The following is a 24193-nucleotide window of genomic DNA, read 5'->3' on the forward strand; positions in this document are numbered from 1 at the left end:
GGTCTCTGGCCAATCCTATTCTTCCACCTAGTACAGGGTTGTTTATAGACTATGTGGCCACTTGGGTTGGTGCCATTTCCCCTCTTCAGTTAAACCCAGATGGTGCTACCTGTACCTGTAGCACCTGGGATTGCACTGCTGTGACTCCCAAGTCTCCTTTCCCTTGTAGAGAAGAGGACAGACAAGTCAGCTGTCTCAGGGGCTATCCGCCTACAAATCAGTGTGGAGATCAAGGGAGAGGAGAAGGTCGCCCCGTACCATGTACAATATACATGTCTCCATGAGGTGAGCAGCACTTTGTAAGTGGAGGGCAGGAAAGCAGGGGTGGGCTTTTGACCGTAAGTACGGTTTGCAGGTGGTTGGAGATCTCGGACCATTTTTGTTGTTGCTGTTTTATTATTGGCTCATTGTGCTATTTTGAATAGCCTGAGGGACTAGACTCATGGTTCTTTGCTTTTACTGTGAGAACTGCCTGCTATGACCACTGGAAGGACTGAGCAGTGACATAAATGACATAAAAAAATTTCTACTGAAATTTCAGTTATGATGTGCTTGTAACCCTTCTTTTCTCTACTCTGTATCCTGCAGAACCTTTTTCATTACCTCACAGACATTCAGGGCAGTGGAGGAGTCTGGATCCCAGAGGCTCGGGGTGATGATGCATGGAAGGTGTACTTTGATGAGACAGCCCAAGAAATTGTGGATGAATTTGCCATGCGCTATGGCATCGAGTCCATATATCAGGCCATGACGTGAGGCTCCCCTGGGGTCCTGGGAAGTAGCTGTTAATGCTTTGGGTAGCTAATGAAGGCACAAGATACAGTAGACAGGTGTTTAGTAGCCATAAGGTGTAGTGATTCCATACTTTCCTCTTTGAGTTGGGTGGAATGTGTCTATGTCTCAAGGCAAGAAGCATACACGAGAAAGGGAGTATATTTGCCAGCATCTCAGGAGTTTGCCTGTTTACCCACCAAGATCATGGTTAGGAAAGGAAAAAGGCATGAGTGGGTATACAAAGACACAGACCCAGATATCACAGGTCTAAGCAAATGTGGCATGTTTTTGCCCATGTACATGTGTGCATAGCCAACAAGCTGACCTAGACTGAATCAACAAAGAGTGCTCTAAGCTGCAGGGAAAATATTTCTCTGTGGAATCTACCAGTGCTCACATAATAGAAATTCTTGTTTATTGCGGGAAGCGTCAATTGGTGATACTGTCATAGAGATGTACATAGGAATCCATATTGCATAAGCAGAGGGAGGTGATTGACCTGGCTTTACTTCCACAAACTTTAATTGGATTCTTACTTGGCTTCTGCTGCAAACCGTGAAGAGTCATTGAGAACGCGGATTCTGTTTTTCAGGCATTTTGCATGCTTATCATCAAAGTACATGTGTCCAGGAGTGCCAGCAGTGATGAGCACCTTACTGGCCAACATCAATGCCTATTATGCTCACACAACTGCCTCCACTAATGTCTCTGCATCGGATCGTTTCTCGGCCTCCAATTTTGGTGTGAGTGTGATAAAATATGTGTACCCAAATGCTATCAGTTGATGATTTGTTGTGTTCTGGCCAGTTCTATAGATTGACTGATGTGCCTAATATTCAGATCGTTGCTACCTTGAAAAACAACCCTTTTTTCCTTCTAGATAAGATAATTAATAGACTATCTTAAGACTCTACTAGGAAATGATGACACCCTAGAAGACATTGCTGTATGGGCCCAGGCAATACTGCTCTAGTCAGGACTTTAGTTGAATCACAATGTTTAGTCTTATAGTCTTTACTCAGAATGTCACCTGACATAAATTCAGGATAAATAGGATGAAATGACCTATCATGAATGTTCTCTCTGTAGGCATAAAATTACTGATATCCCCACAGTCTACTGCATCTGTGATCCCTGACTTTTGGTATTTATGATGTTTTTGTTGTTAATAAAGTTTTTCTATAGATGAGTTAATTTAATTGATTAAGCCGATCAGGTTCCATTATATATTGACTTAATCAGTATCTATTGACATAATCAATATAATGAATTCTCGAAATGTGCCAACAGTCTACAGGCATGTGATTCCACATTTAATGATACTTTTTCCATGAAAATCAACTGTTAAAATAGTATATATTATATATTTCAATATTAAAATATACACTAAGGAAAATTACATGGAACTTGGTTAAAAGAGAGACTTCTTGTGTCTTTCTGACCATCTTTCAAATGCATCACTATTTTCTCTTCCATCATCATTGCTAGACTCTGGCTGTTACGAATGCCCCCAAGATAGCTGAGTAGTAGTGGTGCACGCCTTTAATCCCAACACTTGAGAGGCAGAGGGAGGTAGGTAGATCTCTGAGTTCAAAGATGGTCAGGGCTACACAGAAACCCTGTCTTGAACACTCCCCTGCCAAAAAAACAATGCCAAGAGGCTCCTTGGCACCAAGGTGGCAAGGAAGAGGTAGAGGTCTAGTCTCTGTCCTAATCTGTCCCTGCAGGCCCCAAGGCTAGACAGACTGAGTGGACAGTGGCCTCACTTTGCTGGCTGCAGCTGTGGGAGAGTAGGGCTTGGAGGTCTTACAGGGAAATGAGGCAAGGGGCCTGTGATGGAATGAGAAAGATCCAGAATGTGGTAGTCTGTGCAGGAAAAGTGTCCTGAGGGGAGGGAAGTTGGGAGATTGGGGATGTCTGATTGAGGCCAGGATGGCAAAGTGAAGGTAGCTAGAAGCAGAGTGTCTTGGGTGCCCACTGCTCTTGTCTATCTGTATGCCTGGCTCCTTACCCCTACTTTGGATTGATAGCTGCTCATTTGCAAGGCTTGAGTATGGGCTGTTTTTTCCCAGCTCTTCCAAGGTACTCACTACCTGCAAGGAAGCTGGAAGGGCTCCTGAGGGACATTGAGGGCCATGACTCTGAGATATTCTTTTTTTTAAGTATTTAATTAATTAATTAATTAATTAATTATGTATACAGTGTTCTGCCTGTATGTATGTATGTCTACATGCCAGAAGAGGGCACCAGATCTCATTACAGATGGTTGTGGGCCACCCTGTGGTTGCTGGGAATTGAACTCAGGACCTCTAGAAGAGCAGCCAGTACTCTTAACTGCTGAGCCATCTCTCCAGCCCCCCTGAGATGCTCTTGAAAACCATATTTGGCCTCTGCAGCCTGAGTTCCACATCACCTAACCCTAACAATTCCATACCTTTCTACCAATGTCCCTGTGAGCCATTTTGGGTTTATGTCATGTGGGTCAAACCAAGGATGACTCAGCTAGATGACCCTCACCTTAGTGTCCCCCCCCCCCCCCCCCGACTCTGCTGCTAGGGTTGGAAGAACAAAGCAGAAACTGCCTTTTCAAGGCCCCCAGGATGAGGTCCCTTCCCAGCCCTCTGTCCTTTCTTCAGTGGACCTGTTCCCCATGTTCTTAGACCCACAGATGCGGATGATGCTCAGGGATAACCAGTCCCTCAGCCCTTCTCGATCCTGTCACTAATTTCTTTCTATGCTCTCTAGTGCCTTGGAGGCTTTGATCATTCTTCCAGATATGGAATGAAGAATCAGTGCTTCTACTCATCAACAAATGCTTTATTTAAAGCTTAAAAAAAAAATGCCCCAACAGAGTCCAGAGATCTCAGACTCAGGAGCCAGTTGAGGAAAGTATTTTCATTTCCTTTGCCTGACTAAATGAATTAAGGTCTCAAAGAGACAGAGATACACTTACTGGTCACATCCTTGTGTTTAGAAAAAGATTTTTCCTTTCCAGGGACATGTATGTCTCCTTGTTAGTGTGAAAATGTTTCCTAGTTTAAGGCAGTGCTGCTAAACAATGGAACAGGGTTCATCTAGTCTATTTTTCTTTACATTGATTGTTCCCATGGACAGAGATCAGAAAAGATGTGTTGCCAACCAGATGTCCCCTCCCCACTCTTTTTTTTCTTTCTTTCTTACCCTCAGAAAGAGAGATTTGTAAAACTGCTTGATCAGCTACACAACTCCCTGAGGATAGACCTCTCTACGTACAGGGTAAGTGAAGACATGCTGTGGGTAGAGTAATAGTAATATTAAACCCAATCTGGAAGGCATGGGTGTAGATATAACCAACCGTTCTATTAAATAAGAAACACAGAGCCAATGCAAAGACGAAAGCCAAGAGATCAGAGCTAAGAGCCTTACCTGCCTGCTGCAGCTAGCCTCTTCAGCCAAGAGACCTCTCCGAAAGAGACCTACTTCCTGTCTGTTTGTCTTTATATAGACTTTCTATTCTGCCTTTTCATTGGTTGTAAAACCAACCACATGACTGCCTTGTCACTGCCTGTCTGTATAGACCTCCAGGTCGTCTATGGTTGATATTGAGATTAAAGGCGTGTGTCTCCAATGCTGGCTGTATCCTTGAACACACAGAGATCTACCTAGCTCTGCCTACCAAGTGCTGGGATTAAAGGCATGCACCACCCACGCCCAGCTATGGCTCTAAAACTTCTGACCCCCGGGCAACTTTATTTATTAACATACAATTAAAATCACATTTTAGTACAGATAAAATACCACCATACATGGGCAAGCCTTAGTTATAAGGATGAGAGGTAGGGAAATTGATCTGTTTCATTGTGCCCACCTGGATGCCCAATGCCATTAATACTCCTGGTTCTTCGGACTCTAAGGATCATTACAGTGTATAAATAGCATATATGGCTGCTTTTAGTGGACAGATGGCTTTCCAATCCTATTCATATCATCCTATCCAACTTTCTAATGACATAGTCTCCCAGAACATCCCTTAAAATATTAGATACTTAGCCATATTCCTCCCTCTCTCCCTCCCTCCCTCCTTCCCTCCCTTCCTTCCTTTCTTTTTCTTTTGCTCATCTCAATTCCTAAGAAACATATGAATCTTTGGCTAGGGGAAGAAAGAGTAGCCTGTATTGGACACTGTAATTAGGTGTTATATCTTTTTCTGGTATAGGAGGAAATAGATGTAGGAGAGTGAGTGCCCAGGATGGCACAGGATGAGAAAACGGACAACTTCTCATCTCCTTTTAAGTTAGATCTTTTTACAAAGGCTTTATCACTTGCTTAAAGTGTTAGGAATTTCCACAGTAGGCAATACATGCACTTTGGAAAGTAAGTGCAAGAGCAACTTCCAGCTTAACAAAAGAAGTTTTTGGTTATCTGTACTTTCTTTACTCTCCGTTTGCATGAATAATGGGGAAATAATTATATCTTATCTTTGCCATTAGTAGCCCTCTGTAGGCTTAAAGCCAACAGAGTGGAGTCTTTCCTTTTAGCTCTCCATGGCAGCTTCCTCCTATAATTCATGTCAAAGAGAATAATCTGACATACAGGAAAGTCCTAAAGAATTCACTTAAGATTTTGCTCAGAACTCCGCCATCTGCTGGCGCCAGAACACTAGATGAGCAGGGTAGATTGAAAGTGCAGGTTCTGGATCTCAGTTGGGTCTGTAGTATGGCTTCACTTGTATTCATAACATACAGTTAGATTGTAGCTTTTGAAGTACTCATTGGGTGTGGAGCGGACTGTATCTGTGTTCATCTGAACAGATGCTTACACATCATGGGAAGCAGGTTTGGGGGAGAAGTGTGGCTTTTGGAGCTGTAAAGTGTTCATCTTGGCACCAGGCAAGGACCTGTCTACCTCAGTAGGGAAGAAAAAGGAGTCCAGTACTGGAGGTTGCCCAGCTCAACTACAGAAAATCCCAGCGGGCAGCAGTTAGGGCAGTGAAGGTTTTGTGTCTCTCTGTCCCTTTCTTAACATTTGCTTGATTTGTAACAGAATAACTTCCCTGCTGGGAGTCCTGAGCGTCTTCAGGATTTAAAGTCTACAGTGGATTTGCTGACCAGCATTACTTTCTTCAGGATGAAGGTAAGAGTGGACAGAGCTGGCCAGTGCTGGGCTGAGGGTTTGGAAACCTAGAGAGGAAGAGTCATTGGACAGTCTGAGGCTACAGGACTCATCCACTTGTAAACACACCAGTTCCCTGGGTTACTTCTGAGAGTGTAATGGGTAGACCAGTGAGGAGGACCTGGAGGTTCTCCCCATCTGCTACCCCGCTGAGTCACCATAGGGTGTGTTCCCTGGTTTTCTCACCACTGTCAGAGAGGTTTATTTTAGATCCCAGTTTCAGGGAACAGTCCATATGGTAGGGAAGGTATGAACAGTACCTCTGCTTAGTCCAGAACAGTAGGAACTTGCTGCTTCTGCTTCTCACATCTTGGTGGATCAGGAAGCAGAGAGCAGAACTGGGAGCAGGGCCACACTGTAACCCTCAAAGGCCTGCTCCTAGTGATCTGTGTCTGATAGCTAGACACTGTGTCCCAGAAGTTTCACAGTCTCCCAAAACAGTACCTCCAACTGAGGATTAAGTGCTCAAAACCTGAGCCTATGGGGGATGTTTTCCATTCAAACCATAACACTGGGCAAGGTTTGAAGACCTGGAAAAGGTGAAATGAGTCTACAGTACATTTGCAGGAATGATGGGAGGATATCCCACCTGGATGGGCAGGATCCTGGGCTTGTATTTCTTCTGTTAACTGGCAGGTACAAGAACTGCAGAGCCCCCCAAGAGCCAGCCAGGTGGTAAAGGATTGTGTGAAAGCCTGCTTGAACTCTACATATGAATATATCTTCAACAACTGCCATGACCTGTACAGTCGCCAGTACCAGCTGGTAAGAGGTTTGGGAGTTAGTGATGTCAGCTGACAGTAGTTCTTGGAAACCTCAGCTTTTCTTTACTAGAAATTTATGGTGGAAGGGAGTTCAAAACAAAGTCCTTGATGTCCTCAAGGATGAGTAAGTTGTTGCCTTTGGACCATTTGTCTCAGTATAGATGTAATTGTCAAAGGACCCTTAAACAAAATGTGACATACTCATGTCCGAGTTGAACAGGAATGGCTGTGATAAGTTTTGCTTTGAGCAGTTTGGTAGCTCAAATTAAGTCGAGTTCTCAGGCCATCCCAGCATCTTTCTTTTACCTTTACTATCTCAAGGTTAATTTTGATCAGGTGTATTTGGACCCATGTAAGTTCTGCACTGCTCTTCCTCTAAGACTATAGCTGCCTCTGAGCTCCTGGCACAAAACTTGAACTTTTCCCTTTAGCGACTCATTCAGCAGTGCATGGCCTTCTGAGATTATATTCACCGACTGATTGTCAAGGCTGAGCCTAACCTCCTGTGAGGCCTACCCACTTCACCTGTTTTAGGCTAGCATTCTAACTCAGGGCTTGGAAACTTAGTTTTTTTTTTTTCTAAACAACTTACTACATTTGTTTATTTTGTATATGTGAATGTGTGTGCACATATACACATGGGAGTCAGAGGGATGCTTATAGGAATTGCTTCTCTCTTTCTACCATATTAGTCCCAGGAACCAAACTCAGGTCATCAGACTTGGTGACAGGTACCATACCTTTACCTGCTGAGCCGCTTCTCCAGCCCCATCTTTCTAGACACTTCCAACCATATCTCTCCTCTGCCACCCATTTAAAAGCCGGGACTTCTTTTTAGTTACAATAACTCAATTATAGTTCATGTCTTGCTAATTTTGCTTTTGCAGATTTACTCTCCTTCAGTACAATAAACACACACAGTCCAACAAAGTGTACACATACATATGTGTATATGCATGTGTGTGTATATATATTTGTATATATGCATGTATATTTATGTAAAATGTTCCAGGCCAGGTCTGAGAACAGCCTCTAGTACTCTCAAAAACTCCCCAGTCTCATGGACATGCTTGTATATTCAGTCCATGTGGTCTGTTAGAAATGTTTTGAGAGCCAGGTCATGGTAGCGCACACCTTTAGTCCCAACACCTGGGAGGCAGAGACAGGCAGATCTCTGTGAGTTCAAGGCCCGCCTGGTTTACAGAGCGAGTTCCAGGACAGCCAGGGCTACACAGAGAAACCCAGTCTCAAAAAACAAAAACAAAACAAAAGAAGTGTTTTGAGAAAGGATTGGGTGAAGGGATTCCAAGGAGGAAGAATTTAGTCTTGGTTCGACACTGGGAAAAATGACACAAAAGAGGGAGATTGATTTTGAAAGGCAGTAGAGCCAAATGATGGAAATCTATTGAACATTCGTCTTCTAGTGAATGTATCCAGTCTGTAATGCTTCCTCAGAGGACCTTAGTAAAGATCTAAGACAATGGTTCTCAACCTGTGGGTGCAGATCCCTTTATGGGTCGAACAACCTGTCACAGGGGTCACCTAATTGGAAAGCACACATATTTACATTATGATTCATAACAGTAGCAAAATTACAGTTATTAAGTAGCAATAAAAATAATTTTATGATTGGGGGTTACACAACATGAGGAAATGTATTAAAGGGTGGTAGCATTAGGAAAGTTGAGAACCATTGTTCTAGGATCCTTTTTTTTGCCTGCTGCCTTTTCTCATTCTAAATGTCCTTTTTATGCCATCCATATATTTAAGGCTTCTCTCTTTAAAGGCTTTACAAAGCTTTCTACTGGTTCTGATGTCCGTCGGAGGTTTTCCTGGGGCCTTTGTTTAGCTTGGTACAGTCTGGGCTCCTCTGTCATTCATCTATGGATTCTCTTTGGTTAGGGAAAGATACTGTTCTCAGCTTTGATCTTCTAACCATGCAGATATTTTAGCATTTGATCTCTCTGCCCCAGCATAATAATGAACTAGACTCTAAAGAAGGCCTACAAACTCTTCAGGGACTTGGCTTTAGCCTTTTTATTTTACTCTCTGCTTCGGCTTTCTCTCAATCTCATTTTCATGAGGCAATGTATACACGAGTAAAACTCTTATTTTGGTTTAATATCTCCATCTACTCATCTTTACTCATAGGATCATGTATCCACCCATTCACTTAACAAAAAGGGAGTATTATATATGTAAAGTCCAATAAAACACATTTCTGCCTTGGGAGAAATTACTGTTTGGTAGAAATTAGGGCAAATTATTGCATGTATCATTCTCTTTGTTTTATTACATTTTACTATAGTATTAGATATCTGGTATACTAGTACCAGAAATTCATAGTCTGTTCTGGTAGCCCAGGGGAGAGGCATCTTGGAGCCCAGGAGCATCAGAGACAACTTGAGAGAAGTCAAGTTCAACCTGGATTTTGAGGAAGGGGTAAAAAATGATATCAAGAAAGGAGCTGAAGGGAAGAGAAGGGGGAAATAGAGTATTTCATGGTACAGAATTGTGCATGAGTATGTTAATTTACGGAAACATAAGCATTTCTTTAATCAGGTGTTTATAACCTCAAACTCTGTTGTGGGATCAAATCCTAGCTCTGCTATTTAGCTCTGTGACAGTAGGCAAGTCTTAGACCCTCGCTGTCCTTCAGTCTCCTCCTCCAAAAATGAGATGATAGTAACTTGTGCCCAAGAGTCATCAAGAAGATAAATGACATAGTGTGTACAAAGCTTTTAGCATCCTGCCAGGCACCACAGTAAGTGGTGATCATGATGCAGTACAACACAAGAGAACTGGGAAGACAAGAAGTAGAGAAAAAAGGAACATTCCGAAGGACCTTTGTGTCTGATGGAGGAGTCCATCAAACTTAATTGAAGGCCATGGGAGAGCTCTACGCAGAAGGTCATACTCGGAGATTTTCCTTATAGAGAAACCATTTGACAGCTCACTGGAGGACATAGTGGACTGAAGTTCAAAGGTCAAGGATGTCCTTTGAATGAGTCTCTGCTGGGATAGTGGCAGAAAAACTAAAAGAAAAAGATGCATGTAAGTGAAATTGAGGTGGAATCAATAGGATATAGATATAGATTCTGTCCTGGTTTCCACTAACCTGTTGTTGATGCAGGCTCACGAGGGGATTTTGGAGACTGCAGTGACATGTAGTATACTCATAAAAGTTTCATCCCTGTCCTGGGCAGCTCCACCTTTGCCTTTGTTCCTGTGAGAGAGATTGTCCATTCCAGTATCTGTAGTGATCACAACTTGTCCTTGTCTGGGCTCCAACTATGGGTGGCTCTGCCTTTCCTGAGATCCATTGTTGTATTCCTTTGTCTCCTTCTAAGCAAATCCTCTTCTTCTCCAGCAAAACTTTCCAGGTGCATTTCTTCCAGCTAACAATAGCCTTCAAAGGATCCAAAGGGGACCTGGTCCACTGGAAGTTAGGTCAAACTGCACACAGGGTCTGTCTCTTGAGTAGCTCCTTCTCAACTTGAAGGAGCTTCTCAGAGATGGGACGTTTGTGTGTGGTATGTGAAGTGTGGATCTGAATAGGGACATCTGGAAGAGGGTTGCTTGGAGGTGGGTGGACCTTACAGAACCAGACCTACTTGAGTAGAGTAGGATACTCTAGAGGCTAGAGGATACTCATTTCAGCCAGAGTACCCTGTCCATAGTAAATAAAAGAGGAAGCACAGGTGCCTTTATATTTCTTAGACGGACCAAGTGCCCCAGAGCTGAGAATAGCAATTCTCAATGGTTGAAGGATCTCCCAGTAGTCATCCCTCTTTGGAACATAGGCAGACATGTGCCAGAAAAGGAAGTATCTCTGACTTTAAAATAATAGACATGGTGAAGGGAAAAGAAAAAGGAAGAGTCTTTTCAATTCTGCTGTGACTATCTCCCTTTCTCCTACACTCCTCTGTCCCTGGAACAAGAAGCAGGAGCAACCACTAGAGGAACCAGGGCCCAGCATTCGGAACCTGGATTTCTGGCCCAAACTTATCACACTCATTGTGTCAATCATAGAAGAGGATAAGAATTCCTATACACCTGTTCTAAACCAGTGAGTATCACTCTACTTGGTTCTGTCTGGTTGATGATTGGTCTGTCCATCCGTCTAACAGCCTCTTTCTTTCCTATCTCTCTGTATGTTTGCAGTGCCACTTCTTCCAACTGTCCGTCCGTCTGTCCCTCTGTCCCTTGTATCTGTCTGAGTAACTGTTTCTGGAGACAGGTGTGGAAACATAACGGGGGGCCCTATCCAGAATGGGATAGCCTTCCTGGAGAGAGAGGCTTCTGGGACTGGGACTGTTAGGGAAGCCCGAGGGGATCCAGAGACTATGTGTGCATGTGCCTGTCCATAATGAATAAAGCTGGCCTTCTTAAGGCCCACACCCTACTCTTTCTCCTCCAGCTTACCTATCCTGGGCCTACCCTCAAGCCTCAACCCTCCTCAGGGATCTAATGCCTTGTCTTGTCTTACCTTCTGGGCATTCTGTCGTCTGGGCTCATCTTAGCTGATAGGGTTCCCTTTGCCCTCATTTATCCTACCATTGGTCCCTGGGCCCCTTTTGTCCAGACTAAACCTAGTCCTGTTCCCTAGGACTCTCCTCTCTTCATTATGTCTTGTAAGAAGTAGGTACCTCGGGATAAATAAAATCAGATAGCTCTTGCCTTGATGTTTACTGTGTTTTTCCATCTCTCAGGTTTCCTCAGGAGCTGAATGTAGGAAAAGTCAGTGCAGAAGTGATGTGGCATCTGTTTGCGCAAGACATGAAGTATGCATTGGAGGGTAAGGGTCTGCCAGACTCCACCCACCTCATAAGCAGTCTCTTTCCTTTCCCAGACTACTTCAAGTTCTAGGTAAACAGTGTAGTAAGAAACTAGAGGGCAAGTAAGCTACAGGAGGCATTGGATGAATAAAGCTGTAGCCAAAAGAAATAAGGAGAATGGGTGTACAGATTTCTCCTTCCAGCTTTATAACAAATGCCTATCCAAGCAAGACCTTTCTAGCCGAGAGAGCAGCTTCACTCATGGTGAATGTTCCCAGAATGGTGGCTCGCTTCCCAGAGAATGGTCTTCTTAGACTTACCTTTACAGTTTTGAAGAACAAGAGAAGCTTAAACATATAGAAATATCATTATTTCCTTATACTTACTGGCCTGGCTTTTTTTTTTTTTTAAACCTGCTCAGAAAGTTACTTCCCTCACTCTCATAATGCAGAGCCATAGATAAGTTATTATTTACTTTGTTCATTCTGCTTATTCTTTGTTCCATCTCTCACCTTTGCAAAATATCACTTTCTGTCTATGTCAAACTCATCTGTACCCATCTGTGCTCACCAATTTAGCTGCCTTTCCTCTCTGTTTGTAGATGTTAGTCTAGCTCCTCAGTCTGTGAAAGTGGATATAGAAGGGAAAGGAGCCATCTGGGACAAGCTCAAAGCAGAGTTTGGATCTCTTGCTTGGGTGAAGTGGAGACAATAGATCACTCTCAGACTCTTAAATTTATGAAGTTTAGAATCAGTGACTCTTGAGGTTAAAAGACACTTTGAAGGTCTGTGCTAAGTTGGTACAGCCAAACCACATGTGTAATTTACATTCTGTAATTCAGCCCCAGAGCAGTAGCTGAGTCTTGCTTACTTTGGACTCATCTTTCTGGGCTGTAATCCACACATTCATTGGTTGAAAGGTTTATACAGGTTTTACCTGACCTTGCCTTGGTGAGACAGCACTCACCAAGCCTGATGGGAAGTTTGGTGTCAGTTCTTGAAGAACATTTATGGTGCACTTAGCAGAAAAAAGTAAATACTTCTGAAAAATGAACCAACTCATATTCTGTTCAATTTCATTTGGAGGTAATAAGACAGCAAGAGATGGAAAGAAATAAGTTAAACTTAGGCACAGTATTCCATCAGAATCTTTACAGACATTACCAGAATTAGAGAGATTATAAGGTTGAAAGAACTCTTGGAATGAAGGGTAGATGAAAGAAAACAGGGCTGGGGAGATGGCTCAGTGGGTAAAAGCTCTACCTACACAATTCTGATGACTTCACTTCTCCTCCAGAACCCATGTAGAAAGCGGATGCAGACCAAACATGGTGGCACACACTTTTAGTCCCAGCATTTAGAAGTCAGAGGCAAGGGGAATCTTTCTGAGTTTGAGGCCAGCCAGGTCTACATAGCAAATTCCAAGCCAACCAGGGCTATATAGGGAGACCTTGTTAAGGGGGGTGAGGAGCAGACAGTTGCAGTTGGCTGGCAGAAGGCAAGAACCAACTCCTGAAAGTTGTCCTCTGACCTCCACATGTGGACATACACACATATGCAATAGAAAATCAAATAAATAAATAAAAATTTTAACACCCAAGTCAAGGATAGGTTGTGGGAACATTATTGCCCCTTCTGATAGGTTAACCCCAATTCTACCATAAGTAACAACTATCTCATGAAATTTGCATACATACATGCACTTGTTCATGTATCAATGGGTGCACATGTGGATTTGTATGCACATGTACAGTGCTTAGAAGACAGTCTCCAGACTCAGTCCTTAGGTGCCAAGGCACTTTTTGTTTGAGATAGAGTCTCTCATTGGCTTAGAACTTCACCAACTGGTCAGGCTGGCTAGCCCATGACCTTTCAGGAGTCTGCCTATTTCTACCTCCCATTGGCCATCACCTCCCATCTTGCCTCCAGGCCCAGCTTTTTATATAGGTGCTGGGATCTGAACTCAGGTGCTCATGCTAAAGAAGCAAGCACTTTACCAACTGAGCTATCCTCCCAGTACCCTTTGCAGTCTTGCTGGAGCATTAACTCTTTGGGTCTTGTTAAAATAAAATGTACCCAATGTTTGAACACTCATCTACTTAGTGTTTATGTACTTAAGTTAATGTTTGATATAGAAATTGGGGCCTGGTATCAGAGGACACATCCTGGATTGTCAGAGAATGTAAGAGTTATATGCAAATACAGAAACTCAAAGGTCCTGAAACAAACAAACAAAATGTTCAGAAATCTCTACCCCTATTCCCAGTGGGTTGTCCAATAAGCACGAGCGGGAGGGTGCACCTGGTGCTGTCATTCTATGTTTCAAGGTCATCAGGGAACGGGGTAGAAAAGAGGGTCTCTTTGCTCTCTCTGATTTTCCTACTCTTTGCTGCTCATTGGCATCTCTGCTTTGTCACAAGCAACTACTGTCATTCGTATTCGAAAGGTCTTCTTTGCTGGTGGTAAGAACTTTTGGTTGTCCCCTTGCCTCTAGTTTTATACCCCTCCTTCTGCTCACTGCTTCCTAGAAGAAATAGCAAATGCAGTTTTGGATTACGGTGGTCTAACGTACCAGAAGATGAAAGTCCAGGGACCTGAAGCCTTTCCAGGCTCTGGCCCAGGCTTCGCTTTCCTGATGAGTGTCTCCTGCACTAGTCACTAGAACCAGTGTCCCCAGACTAGATGTTCTGCTTTGACTTGGAGGAGCAATACCTATGCTATCTCAACGTTGAAAAGGATGTCTCCAAGGATACCAGCTGCTCCTTCTCTCTTGCTTAGTTTTTCCTTCTTCATAACCTTTTTTTATTGGCACACATGGACTTTTATTATTCAAAATAATACTCCAGCTGTGAAGGGTAGGTATGATTATACTGTGTGGATGTGAGTGCTCTAGACTCTATGTTAGCCATAAGTGATCATCATCCTAGATTAAGGTTCAGCTACCTAACCCATCATATCCATAGTAATAGTTCTATTTGCTATAGCACAGTGGCCTGATCTGTGTTTCCATAGTTTCTAAACTGATGGTCCTTATTTGCATATTTCCCTGAGAGCTCATTTTCTTTGTTTCAGCTCTTCCTGGGAGCCTTCACTTTACCTCAGGGTTCTGTCATAACATGGCTGTTCCACTGTCTTTCTGTTTGGTTTTATGTCTCTGGAAGTTCCCATTAACATATTCATGCCATGTACAACTTAATATCTCTTCATTTAAGCCTACTTGTTAGAATAACTCAGTTACTAAGACTGAAAACAATTAAACACTAGAAAACCATTGTCTTTCCTTCCCCTCAGCCCCCCTATTCCCTGTCAGTCCCCACTAATTATCATTAGCATCCTTTCTTTTCTTCACCAGAGACCAGAGAGTTTACTTTACACTTCCAGAAGTTAGAGCAAGAAGACTATAGACTTAACTTGACTTAGCCTCTATAAAGGAAGATTTGGGCCAGGCTCTTAGAGAATGGCTGAGTAGGGCACTAGTGGGGGTGGAAGGTGGATGTTAGGACTTGAGTTCCCTGTCTTCTAAGCTATCTGGCACAGCCACCTGTCTAGACCTACTGCCTTAGGAAATCCAGGAACCATGGCTATGGCTAAAACTTGATCCAGCTTCTCCCCCTTCACTAGAACATGAGAAAGACCGGCTGTGCAAGAGTGCTGACTACATGAACCTGCACTTCAAGGTGAAGTGGCTCCACAATGAATACGTGCGGGATCTGCCTGCCCTCCAGGGACAGGTGCCTGAGTACCCAGCGTGAGTGTGTGGGCAGCAAAGAGGAGGGGACTGGGCTTTCTAAATGAGTAAGGGTAGTATCCTATCAGTTCAGCAGGCCAGGCTCAGATTGCCTGTTGCAGGTATTGCTGTAGAACGAGGAGTGTTAATGCCCTCCCTCCCGGAAGATTCATCTGGAGAAGCTATCAGGCATTATGTTGTATACCAGTTAGCTTCAGTCCCTTGTTTTCCTGTTCTAACGACAGATGGTTTGAGCAGTTTGTGCTACAGTGGCTAGATGAGAATGAAGATGTGTCCCTGGAATTCCTGCGTGGGGCCCTGGAACGAGATAAGAAGGATGGGGTAAGTTGGGGACTTTGGCTACACAGTGGTCCATCTATGTCTCAGCATTTAGCTATTGGCCTGAAGTTTTTGGCTTCTGCTAGACTGATCTGCCCCATCCTATAGAATCTGCAGGGAAGCTATGGAGAGCACAGAGACACCTCTGCTCTTCATACCCTAAAGCTATGGATGGTTACTCCATGTGTGGTCTTCTTTAGTTCCAGCAGACATCAGAGCACGCACTCTTTTCCTGTTCCGTGGTGGATGTCTTTACGCAACTCAACCAGAGCTTTGAGATCATTCGGAAATTGGAATGCCCAGACCCCAGCATCCTTGCCCACTACATGAGAAGGTTTGCTAAGGTAACGATGGGCCTCCTAGACTCCTGCCCCTTCATATCACCACACTCACAGTCACAGGCCTGAGTTCCACCCTCTTCCAGGCAAAGCCTAATATTACCTGCTTCCCCATTGCTGGGTCTAGAGTAGATAGTCTGTCTCAGTTCTGTTCTGCAATTCACAGGGAGCTCTCCTCCTTCCTATGAGAGTTCTTCACTCTTGGTATTTTGGGGTTTTGTTTCATATATTTGAGACCTGGTCTTCTCTATTGCACTGGCTGGCTTAGAACCCACTACATAGCCCTGGCTGGCTTTGAACCTGCAGCAGTCCTCCTAGCCTCTGCCTCCAGAGTGATGGGATTATATTTGTGCACCACAGCAGCTAACTCCCTGATGTTATTGTTCTGGGATGAGAAGGTCCTTGTAAAAACGTTAAGGGGTCTCTCCTCTTTCCTTTTCTTCTCTTTCCGCAGACCATTGGGAAAGTACTGATGCAGTATGCAGACATCTTATCAAAGAACTTCCCAGCTTACTGCACAAAGGAGAAACTGGTAAGGCCAGGCACTGGGGCACTGAGAGGAAAGGTGTGGAGGACACTTGAATGCTCCTCAGCTGTTCTTGACTTCTGGCTCCTTCCATGCTTTGCTAGAGACTCATGCCACAAGAGAGTGAGAAGTTAGCTAAGAGTGCCTCTGAGCCTCCGTTTTGTGCTTTTTCCTCCACTGAGATTTGCTTAGTCTTTTTTTTCAATTAAAATTTTCAGAAAAAAATTTCAGATATTCAGAGTTATAAATAGAAATACCATGAGCACCTGTGTAACTACCACCTAACCCAAATTTAGGCAAAAATATTTGCTACTAGTCTCTGTTCAAAGAGAATTGTCTGAATTGGCTCCAGATCTCAGTCTTTAGGGCAAGACCTATGCAATATGAAGTCTCTGTTGCCTTGGAATAGCGCAAAAGTGTAAGGGACCCTAAACTAATGGGTGCTGTGCTAAAAGGAGCTAAGACTGAAGAGATCTGTCTGTCCCCACAGCCCTGCATCCTGATGAACAACATGCAGCAACTGAGGGTCCAGCTGGAGAAAATGTTTGAGGCCATGGGAGGCAAAGAGGTAAGTCTTAGGGTATGTGGTTACTGTACTTTGTCTAGGTTGAGTTGCCTGGGCACAGAGCTCTACCGTCTCTCAATTAAGGGTAGGCTGGGTGTTGAGCTTCAGATTTAAGGGGGCTTCATTTGAGATAGGCATTGTTGTAAAATTCTAGAAAGGAAAAGTAGCCACTGGGATATGGTACCAACCCAGAGGAACAAGCATAGAGGTAGGGCCCTAGGAGGGAGAACCAGACATTTGGGATATGGTCCTGGGAAGGAGAATTAGCCATTGTGGTAAGAAGGAGAATTGGGCTTGGGGGTGGGGGGTGGCGTGGCCCTAGGAGGGAAGAGCAAACATTGAGGTGTAGTCCTAGGAAAGAGGAGAAAGCACTGGGATATGGTCCTAGGAGGGAAGAGCAGATGTTGGGGTATGGTCTTAAGAGGGGAAATGGTGGTATATGAAAAAGTGAAAGGCAGCAGTCTGACCTGCCTACCCCATGGATATAGCTGGACTCTGAAGCTTCAGACAGTCTGAAGGAGCTGCAGGTAAAACTGAATACAGTTCTGGATGAGCTCAGCATGGTGTTTGGAAACAGGTTAGTGGCCCCCAAAATACACAGCCCTTCGAACCAGATGTAGTTTTTGGCCATTCCTAGAGCTGCTAGCCACACTCATTCAGCTGCAGATCTTCCTATATTCCTGCATATTGTCCCTCATGGAGATGCAACATAAAGAAATGCGTCTACATTGCTGGTGTTGTTCCAGTGTCGGTGTAGGGGCAGGGAGGGCTGCACTGTGAGCATGTGTGTAGCTTCCAGGTGCGGATTGATGAGTGCGTTCGACAAATGGCTGACATCCTGGGCCAAGTTCGGGGCACGGGAAATGCATCCCCCAACGCCAGGGCCTCAGTGGCTCAGGATGCAGATAGTGTACTGCGACCTCTCATGGATTTCCTGGATGGCAAGTGAGTATAGCACTCTGAGAGGAAAAGTAAAGCTGAGGAGCCTCTGGGGGAGCAGGCATTCCAGACTTTCCCCTAGCCTCACCTATTGCCTGAATCTGTAGCCTCACGCTCTTTGCCACTGTGTGTGAGAAGACTGTTTTGAAGCGAGTCCTGAAGGAGCTCTGGCGGGTGGTGATGAACACCATGGAAAGAGTGATCGTCCTGCCTCCACTCACTGACCAGACAGTAAGAACACCCCCTCCCCGTTCCTCCCGCTGTCTCCTTTCCTCACTCCCCACTTCCTCTGCAGTCCTGCTTTTGACTGATCTCTCTCTGCCTAGGGCACCCAGCTGATTTTAACTGCTGCCAAGGAGCTGAGCCAGCTTTCCAAACTCAAGGTTCTTGGGATTTGGGGTCCTCATGGGGCTGCAGGGAGGGTGCCTGGGGGCCTGAAGTGGGGGAAAGAACTATTACTATGGGGGCGATTTGTGAACTGGCTGGTGGGGGCACTGTATTTATGACTGTCCTGGGCTTTCCTGATATGTTTTCTCTGGGGTTCCAGGACCACATGGTACGAGAGGAAACACGGAATCTCACTCCAAAGCAGTGTGCCGTCCTTGACCTGGCTTTGGACACCATCAAGGTGGAGACTTTCCCCTTTTCCAGACAGTCTCCCCATGCACATTTGGACTTGACATCCCACTCTGCCAGACTAGCTATCAGCCTCTTAGCATTCCACATCCAGAGAAGAAGGCCTAGGCAGTGTCAGGGATACAGAGAGAAAGAGAAATGTTTCCAAGTCCAAGACACAAGATTGGTAAGGTGATAAGTCAGGTGCATGTGAACTGTGATGAGGCATTTGGGGGAAGTATGTCTGAGGTATCAAGTTTCCCAAGTTTCAGAGAGGTAAAAGATCACTTTTGTCTCTTCTCCCTACCTAAAATGTTTCTATCTCAAACCTGCCCAACTAGATAGGCCCTTTCTTCAAACACCACCTCCAGAAAGATGCCTCTCCCCTACTGCTCCTGCCAAACACCCCAGTGATGCTGATTTGTCAAATAGTCTGTTCTTACAGTCCTCTTCTGGCTTCTCTGAGGACAGTTGGGGAGCTGCCTCTCTGTGAGGGGATGAAGCAGCTGATCATTTATCTTTCAGCAATACTTCCATGCAGGAGGCAATGGACTGAAGAAAACATTCCTGGAGAAGAGCCCAGACCTGCAGTCTCTACGTTACGCCCTGTCTCTGTACACACAGACTACGGACACTCTCATCAAGACTTTTGTGCGCTCACAGACTGCCCAGGGTAAGGGCCCAAGGACTATGTGTTCCCACCTCCCCTCCCTGTATATACAGTGCCTATAGGGAATTAGTGTTCTTTAGCCCTTGGAGAGGATCCAATTGCTCCTTCAAGCTTGGATTTCACCATTCTATACTTAACTTCAGTACTTACCCAGGCACATGCCCATACCAGGCAGGAGACTGAGAGTCACAGGGACTTTGAAAATGTGTCTGGCATTTCTTTATTCCTTTTCCTGGCCATTTCCTACCCAGTGCACATTTATTGGGCTCGCCTATACCCTATCTGGTAATGGGGAAGAAGTAAGAACAATCTGTGAGGAAGCCTTGACAGGAAATGCTTGGATACACATGAAGCCTTATAGCTTTACTTGAGGTTCTGGAGAGAAGAAGCAAAGTGCTCCCCGTATCCTACAGCAGGATGAAAAGAAAACTAAGGCAAATCATGGGCAAATGAAGGGTGTACGTAGCAGATGCTGTAGGCTCAAGAATGATGCTTATGCACTGTGGACCAGAGAGCTGGGTTGGTTTGTTTGGGGGGGGGGGGGCGGGGGGCGATTTTTGTCTTGGGAATTTCAGTCCCCAGATCTACTTCCTGCCACCGGTTAGGCCTGTCCAAACTAAAGCACATCTGCAAAGACAGGTTCATCCTGGAATTCTGACCTGATCCTGAAGCAGAGTCCTCCAGGAGGCACCTATAGGCACACTTAAATGGCATCCTCCAAGAAGACTTGGGCGGGCTGCCAGGAGTATGAACTTGACATAGCAAACGCGGGAGGCTTGAGTCTTACCAAGCTGTGGATGTGAAGTGTAGACTTGACCCGGAAGGGAGAAATAGAAATGTAAGCAGTTAAGACTGGAAGTGACTGAAGGTGAGAAAATGGAGGGATTGTGCAGTACTGCTCCACTTCTTACAGCTGTTCTCAGTCGAGGGAGGGTCTGGAGGAAAAAGCAAGAGAAGCAGGCATGGGTATAGCTGAAGAGGACAGGGGGAGCTTTTGCAGAGCTGAGGACGTGTAAGGCCTGTAGTATCAGGGCGGTTCTGAGTTAATTCAGAAAGGCTTTTGGCAGCATTGTGATAGAGCTGGGTAACGGTGAAGAAAGGCATAAAGTCCTAGCAGGGCTGCACCACAGGGAGACCTCATGTGCATGGCTTTATCTGTTGTCATTTAGGGGCCTAGGAGATCAGAACCTGCCACCTCTCCCTTGCCCCACTGGTCTTAGATACTTTCTATCTGTGTTTTCTACTGTTCTGCCATGCTGTAGTTGGTCTCCAAACTGTGACATCTAATGGGGAACACTTAGACATTGACCTTGGCTCTTGGACTTCTTTCTGTGCCCTGCCCCAGTCTGAGCTTCCTCGGAATGTATTTGAACTCTCATGAATGACTGTAACTCTTTGACCTCTAACAACTCTTCTTTCTCTGTCCCACTGCCGCTCACCTCTTGACTTGCCTGTCCTCCTCGCTCAGTGCATGATGGGAAAGGTATTAGGTTTACTGCTAATGAGGACGTTCGGCCAGAAAAGGGTATGTTCTTGTACACTGTGCGGACATGATCCAACACTGACTCACCCTGTGAACTACAGTGAGATATGTTCTAGGGATGGCTGAACCAAGTTCAGGAGCTCTATGCCAAATCTTTGACCTAGGCGATGTATTCATATAGCCCTGGAAGAACTTCTGTTCTTGACCTCTGTCTTGTCCTCGGATTCCCCACCAATACACCCCAGGACAAAGAAGGGTTTTCTTTGAGGTGCAGGATAGTGACACGTTCTCAAAATCAGATGAAGCCCCTGCTAAGAGACACCTATTGACTGACCCTATTCAGAGATTGTGACTAGAGAGTTGTTCTGTGGATTTAAGAGAAGGCCTCACAAGCGGGGACACCCAGAAATCCTGAGGACAAGCACAAGGTTGCATCTCTTGATTAGAGCATTAAGAGATGTCATAAGTCGCTGGGCGGTGGTGGTGCATGCCTATAATCCCAGCACTTGGGAGGCAGAGGCAGGTGGATCTCTGTGAGTTCGAGGCCAGCCTGGTCTACAGAGCGAGAGCCAGGACAGGCTCCAAAGGTACACAGACAAACCCTGTCTCGGGAAAAAAAAAAAAGAGAGAGAGAGAGAGAGAGAGAGAGAGAGAGAGAGAGATACCATAAGTCAGAGCACAGTAGCACATGCCTGTAATCTGAGAAATCAGGAGGCTGAAGCATGAGGCTCTCAAGTTCAAGTCCAGCCTGCACTGTATAAGGAGTAAGAGTGAGAACAAAGCAGAGGGAAGCGGGGGATGGGGGGTGGTGATTCCCAGTGCATGTTTCAGGAAGTTTCTCCCAAGATTCTGTCAGCTTATCTAGTGTTATAGTGCACAGCCTCATTCTCTCTCTCCTGTTGTTTCTTCTCCCATTTGTTACTTCCTTGTGACTACTGTGGGTGATTTCTTCTCACTTTAGGGTAGGATGTGAGGTGGGAGCATTCCATACCCTCATTTCACCTGGAATCTAGTTCTCTAGTAGGCTATCATCTGTCTGTCCTCAGGGGCTGGTGTGGATGATCCTGTGGGAGAAGTCTCCATTCAAGTGGACTTATTTACACACCCTGGCACTGGGGAGCATAAGGTCACAGTGAAAGGTAAGTGCTGCTGACTTACAGGTTTGCTTTTTGCTTGACCATGGCCTCACTCATCCCTTGAAAGCAGGGGCTGCTCATCCTAGTGCTCCAGCTCAGTTCTTCTCAAGGGGAACATACCCTAGAGTTGAAGGACTGGGAATACTGATGGGGTCCCTCACAGATCTCCCTTGTTTGGGTAGTGGTAGCAGCCAATGACCTCAAGTGGCAGACAGCGGGTATGTTCCGGCCTTTTGTGGAAGTGACCATGGTTGGCCCACACCAAAGTGATAAGAAGAGGAAGTTCACAACCAAATCTAAAAGCAACAACTGGACTCCCAAGTACAATGAGACATTCCACTTGTAAGTAACAGAGCAGGACACCTATAGGCTCTGGAATGAAGGAGTGCTGGGTGGTAAGGGTGGAGAGACTCGGAATAGACCGATGGGTTAGATGTCAAAGTTGGGTGAATGCAGCAGAAAATGTTCATTTCTGGCTTTTTATGCTCATAGCCTCCTGGGAAATGAAGAGGGTCCAGAGGCCTATGAGTTACAGATCTGTGTGAAGGATTACTGCTTTGCCCGGGAGGATCGTGTGATAGGACTGGCAGTGATGCCCCTGAGGGATGTGGCAGCCAAGGGCAGCTGTGCCTGCTGGTGCCCATTGGGCCGGAAGATCCACATGGATGAGACAGGCATGACCATTCTCCGGATTCTGTCTCAGAGGAGCAATGATGAGGTCGCTCGAGAGTTCGTCAAGCTCAAATCAGAGTCTCGCTCCACAGAAGAAGGGAGTTGAACATCTTCGGCTTATGTGCCATCCAGACAACACCAGCTGCACAGATTAGTCAGGGAGAGTTAGCTGTGTAGCCGGCATAGAGTCCTTGTAGTCCAAAGGCTGACTCTCCCAGTTAAGGATGTTTAAGGAGAATCTTGGGGTAGTAAGACTGTGGCTTTTCAGAGAAAAGTCATGAACCCCCAGCCAGTAGGTCTGTGGTGCTAGAAGCTGGGCTGTGGAGCTACTTCCTGGAGAGATTTTTCCATAAATAGAGAGGAACAGACATTTCCAAGAATGTCAGCTATTCTTGGTAGACAACTGTCCATTCCACCTCCCACTTCTCCCCTTCCCTAAACCACACTTTGTCCAGTTAGATGCTTACATGCTTATCATTAGAAGATGTTTAGAAGGCCTAGAACTTGTACCTGGCTGACCTACTGATATTCCTGAGCTCCGAGGTCCATATCAGAGATTAGCCAGAGCAGAAATGCACAGACTGGAATTCACTGTCACTTAAGCAGCAGAACTGGTTTATGTGGATCCAGTGAGAACAAGGCTTGGGAGCTGAACAAGATTCCTTCTGTAAAGGAGTTGGCTAATTTCCTTAGCTCACACTACCTGTCATGAGTCAAAGAAGGTTCACATGGTGCTTTGGAGCCCTGAGCAGAATAGTTCTTTGGAGTCCAGGCACCAGGGGTCTCACCTGCCTAGAGCACTCCCAGCCCCTGCTCCTGTCAGCAGGAGTGATGCCTAGAACACACACACACAATTCTTATATCATAGACTGGAGGGCTAACTAAGGATCCAAGGATATTTTCTTGAGTAGTCCCTGAACAAAGCCAAAAATCATGGAAAACTACCTAGAAAGAGCTGTCCTCACCGATGGCCACAACCTTCTGGCTGTCCTCCTTGAAGAAAACATCTAGTCCTTGGCCTTCCTCCTTCTCTTTGAGACCAGCTGCTGTTCCCCTTGGATTGGTCAAGCATAAAGGAGGAGCTTGGACTCTCATTCCTCTGGATGAGCTGGAGGAGGGTTACCTCAGCACTCGCTGGAAGGGCAGGGACAGACTCAGAGGGTCAGATGAGTTTCCTGGACCCTTGCTCAGAGATGGGACTTGTTCCTTGGATTTCCTGCTAGTAGCCTCCTGAAATTGCTGAGGACTCAACATTGTACAACAGCCAACACATGAAACAAACCAAGCATTTTTGCTGTTTTTAACTATTACATGTGCCATTGTTACAGGAAATTATAGGCTAGACTGTAATAAAATATCTTATAGCAGCTTTTGGGGTCTGGAATTATGTAAAGATGTGGAAAATCATAAAAATAAGTGTCATATTTAATGATAGCTTTTGGATCCACAGCCCCTGGCTATAACCCCCACCTCCTTATAGCCAAGTGGTGGGACCTGAAGTTGTTCTGAATGAGCACTGATTCAGCAGTCATTAGGCTGAATCATTTTGGTTTGGACTGAGACAACCAGTCTGATAACAGTCTTGTGACCTAGGACATCAGCTTCCTGCAAAAGGTCCAGAAGGGAAGGAGATGACATGTGCCGTAGAAAGCAGCCCATGCTTCCTCCTTCCTTGTCTAGAGTCAGTAGGACAGACCACAGCTGTGAAACAAGGCCG

General features: G+C 45.2%; 1 protein-coding gene across 3 annotated transcripts in view; it reads left to right on the forward strand.

Annotated features, from left to right (window-relative positions):
• Unc13b (unc-13 homolog B) overlaps window positions 1–23843 on the forward strand; it is a 162709-nt gene extending 138866 nt beyond the window's left edge. The window contains exons 10-32 of one of the 3 annotated variants that reach the window (XM_059254194.1): window positions 170–285; window positions 589–752; window positions 1367–1517; window positions 3961–4029; window positions 5797–5886; window positions 6562–6690; window positions 10631–10758; window positions 11402–11487; window positions 15088–15214; window positions 15439–15535; window positions 15733–15876; window positions 16325–16402; window positions 16887–16964; window positions 17450–17538; window positions 17754–17906; window positions 18008–18131; window positions 18227–18283; window positions 18448–18528; window positions 19041–19188; window positions 20654–20710; window positions 21715–21807; window positions 21987–22146; window positions 22297–23843. In XM_059254194.1, the coding sequence (XP_059110177.1) occupies window positions 170–285; window positions 589–752; window positions 1367–1517; window positions 3961–4029; window positions 5797–5886; window positions 6562–6690; window positions 10631–10758; window positions 11402–11487; window positions 15088–15214; window positions 15439–15535; window positions 15733–15876; window positions 16325–16402; window positions 16887–16964; window positions 17450–17538; window positions 17754–17906; window positions 18008–18131; window positions 18227–18283; window positions 18448–18528; window positions 19041–19188; window positions 20654–20710; window positions 21715–21807; window positions 21987–22146; window positions 22297–22582 (2705 nt within the window). In that variant the 3' untranslated portion in view covers window positions 22583–23843. The remainder of the gene's footprint in view (window positions 1–169; window positions 286–588; window positions 753–1366; window positions 1518–3960; window positions 4030–5796; window positions 5887–6561; window positions 6691–10630; window positions 10759–11401; window positions 11488–15087; window positions 15215–15438; window positions 15536–15732; window positions 15877–16324; window positions 16403–16886; window positions 16965–17449; window positions 17539–17753; window positions 17907–18007; window positions 18132–18226; window positions 18284–18447; window positions 18529–19040; window positions 19189–20653; window positions 20711–21714; window positions 21808–21986; window positions 22147–22296) is intronic. The other 2 variants (XM_059254193.1, XM_059254195.1) reach the window with 2 other exon arrangements.
• Window positions 23844–24193: the final 350 nt, after the last annotated feature.

Source organism: Peromyscus eremicus, chromosome 2 (genome assembly GCF_949786415.1).
Source record: "Peromyscus eremicus chromosome 2, PerEre_H2_v1, whole genome shotgun sequence".
NCBI classification, from domain to species: domain Eukaryota; kingdom Metazoa; phylum Chordata; class Mammalia; order Rodentia; family Cricetidae; genus Peromyscus; species Peromyscus eremicus.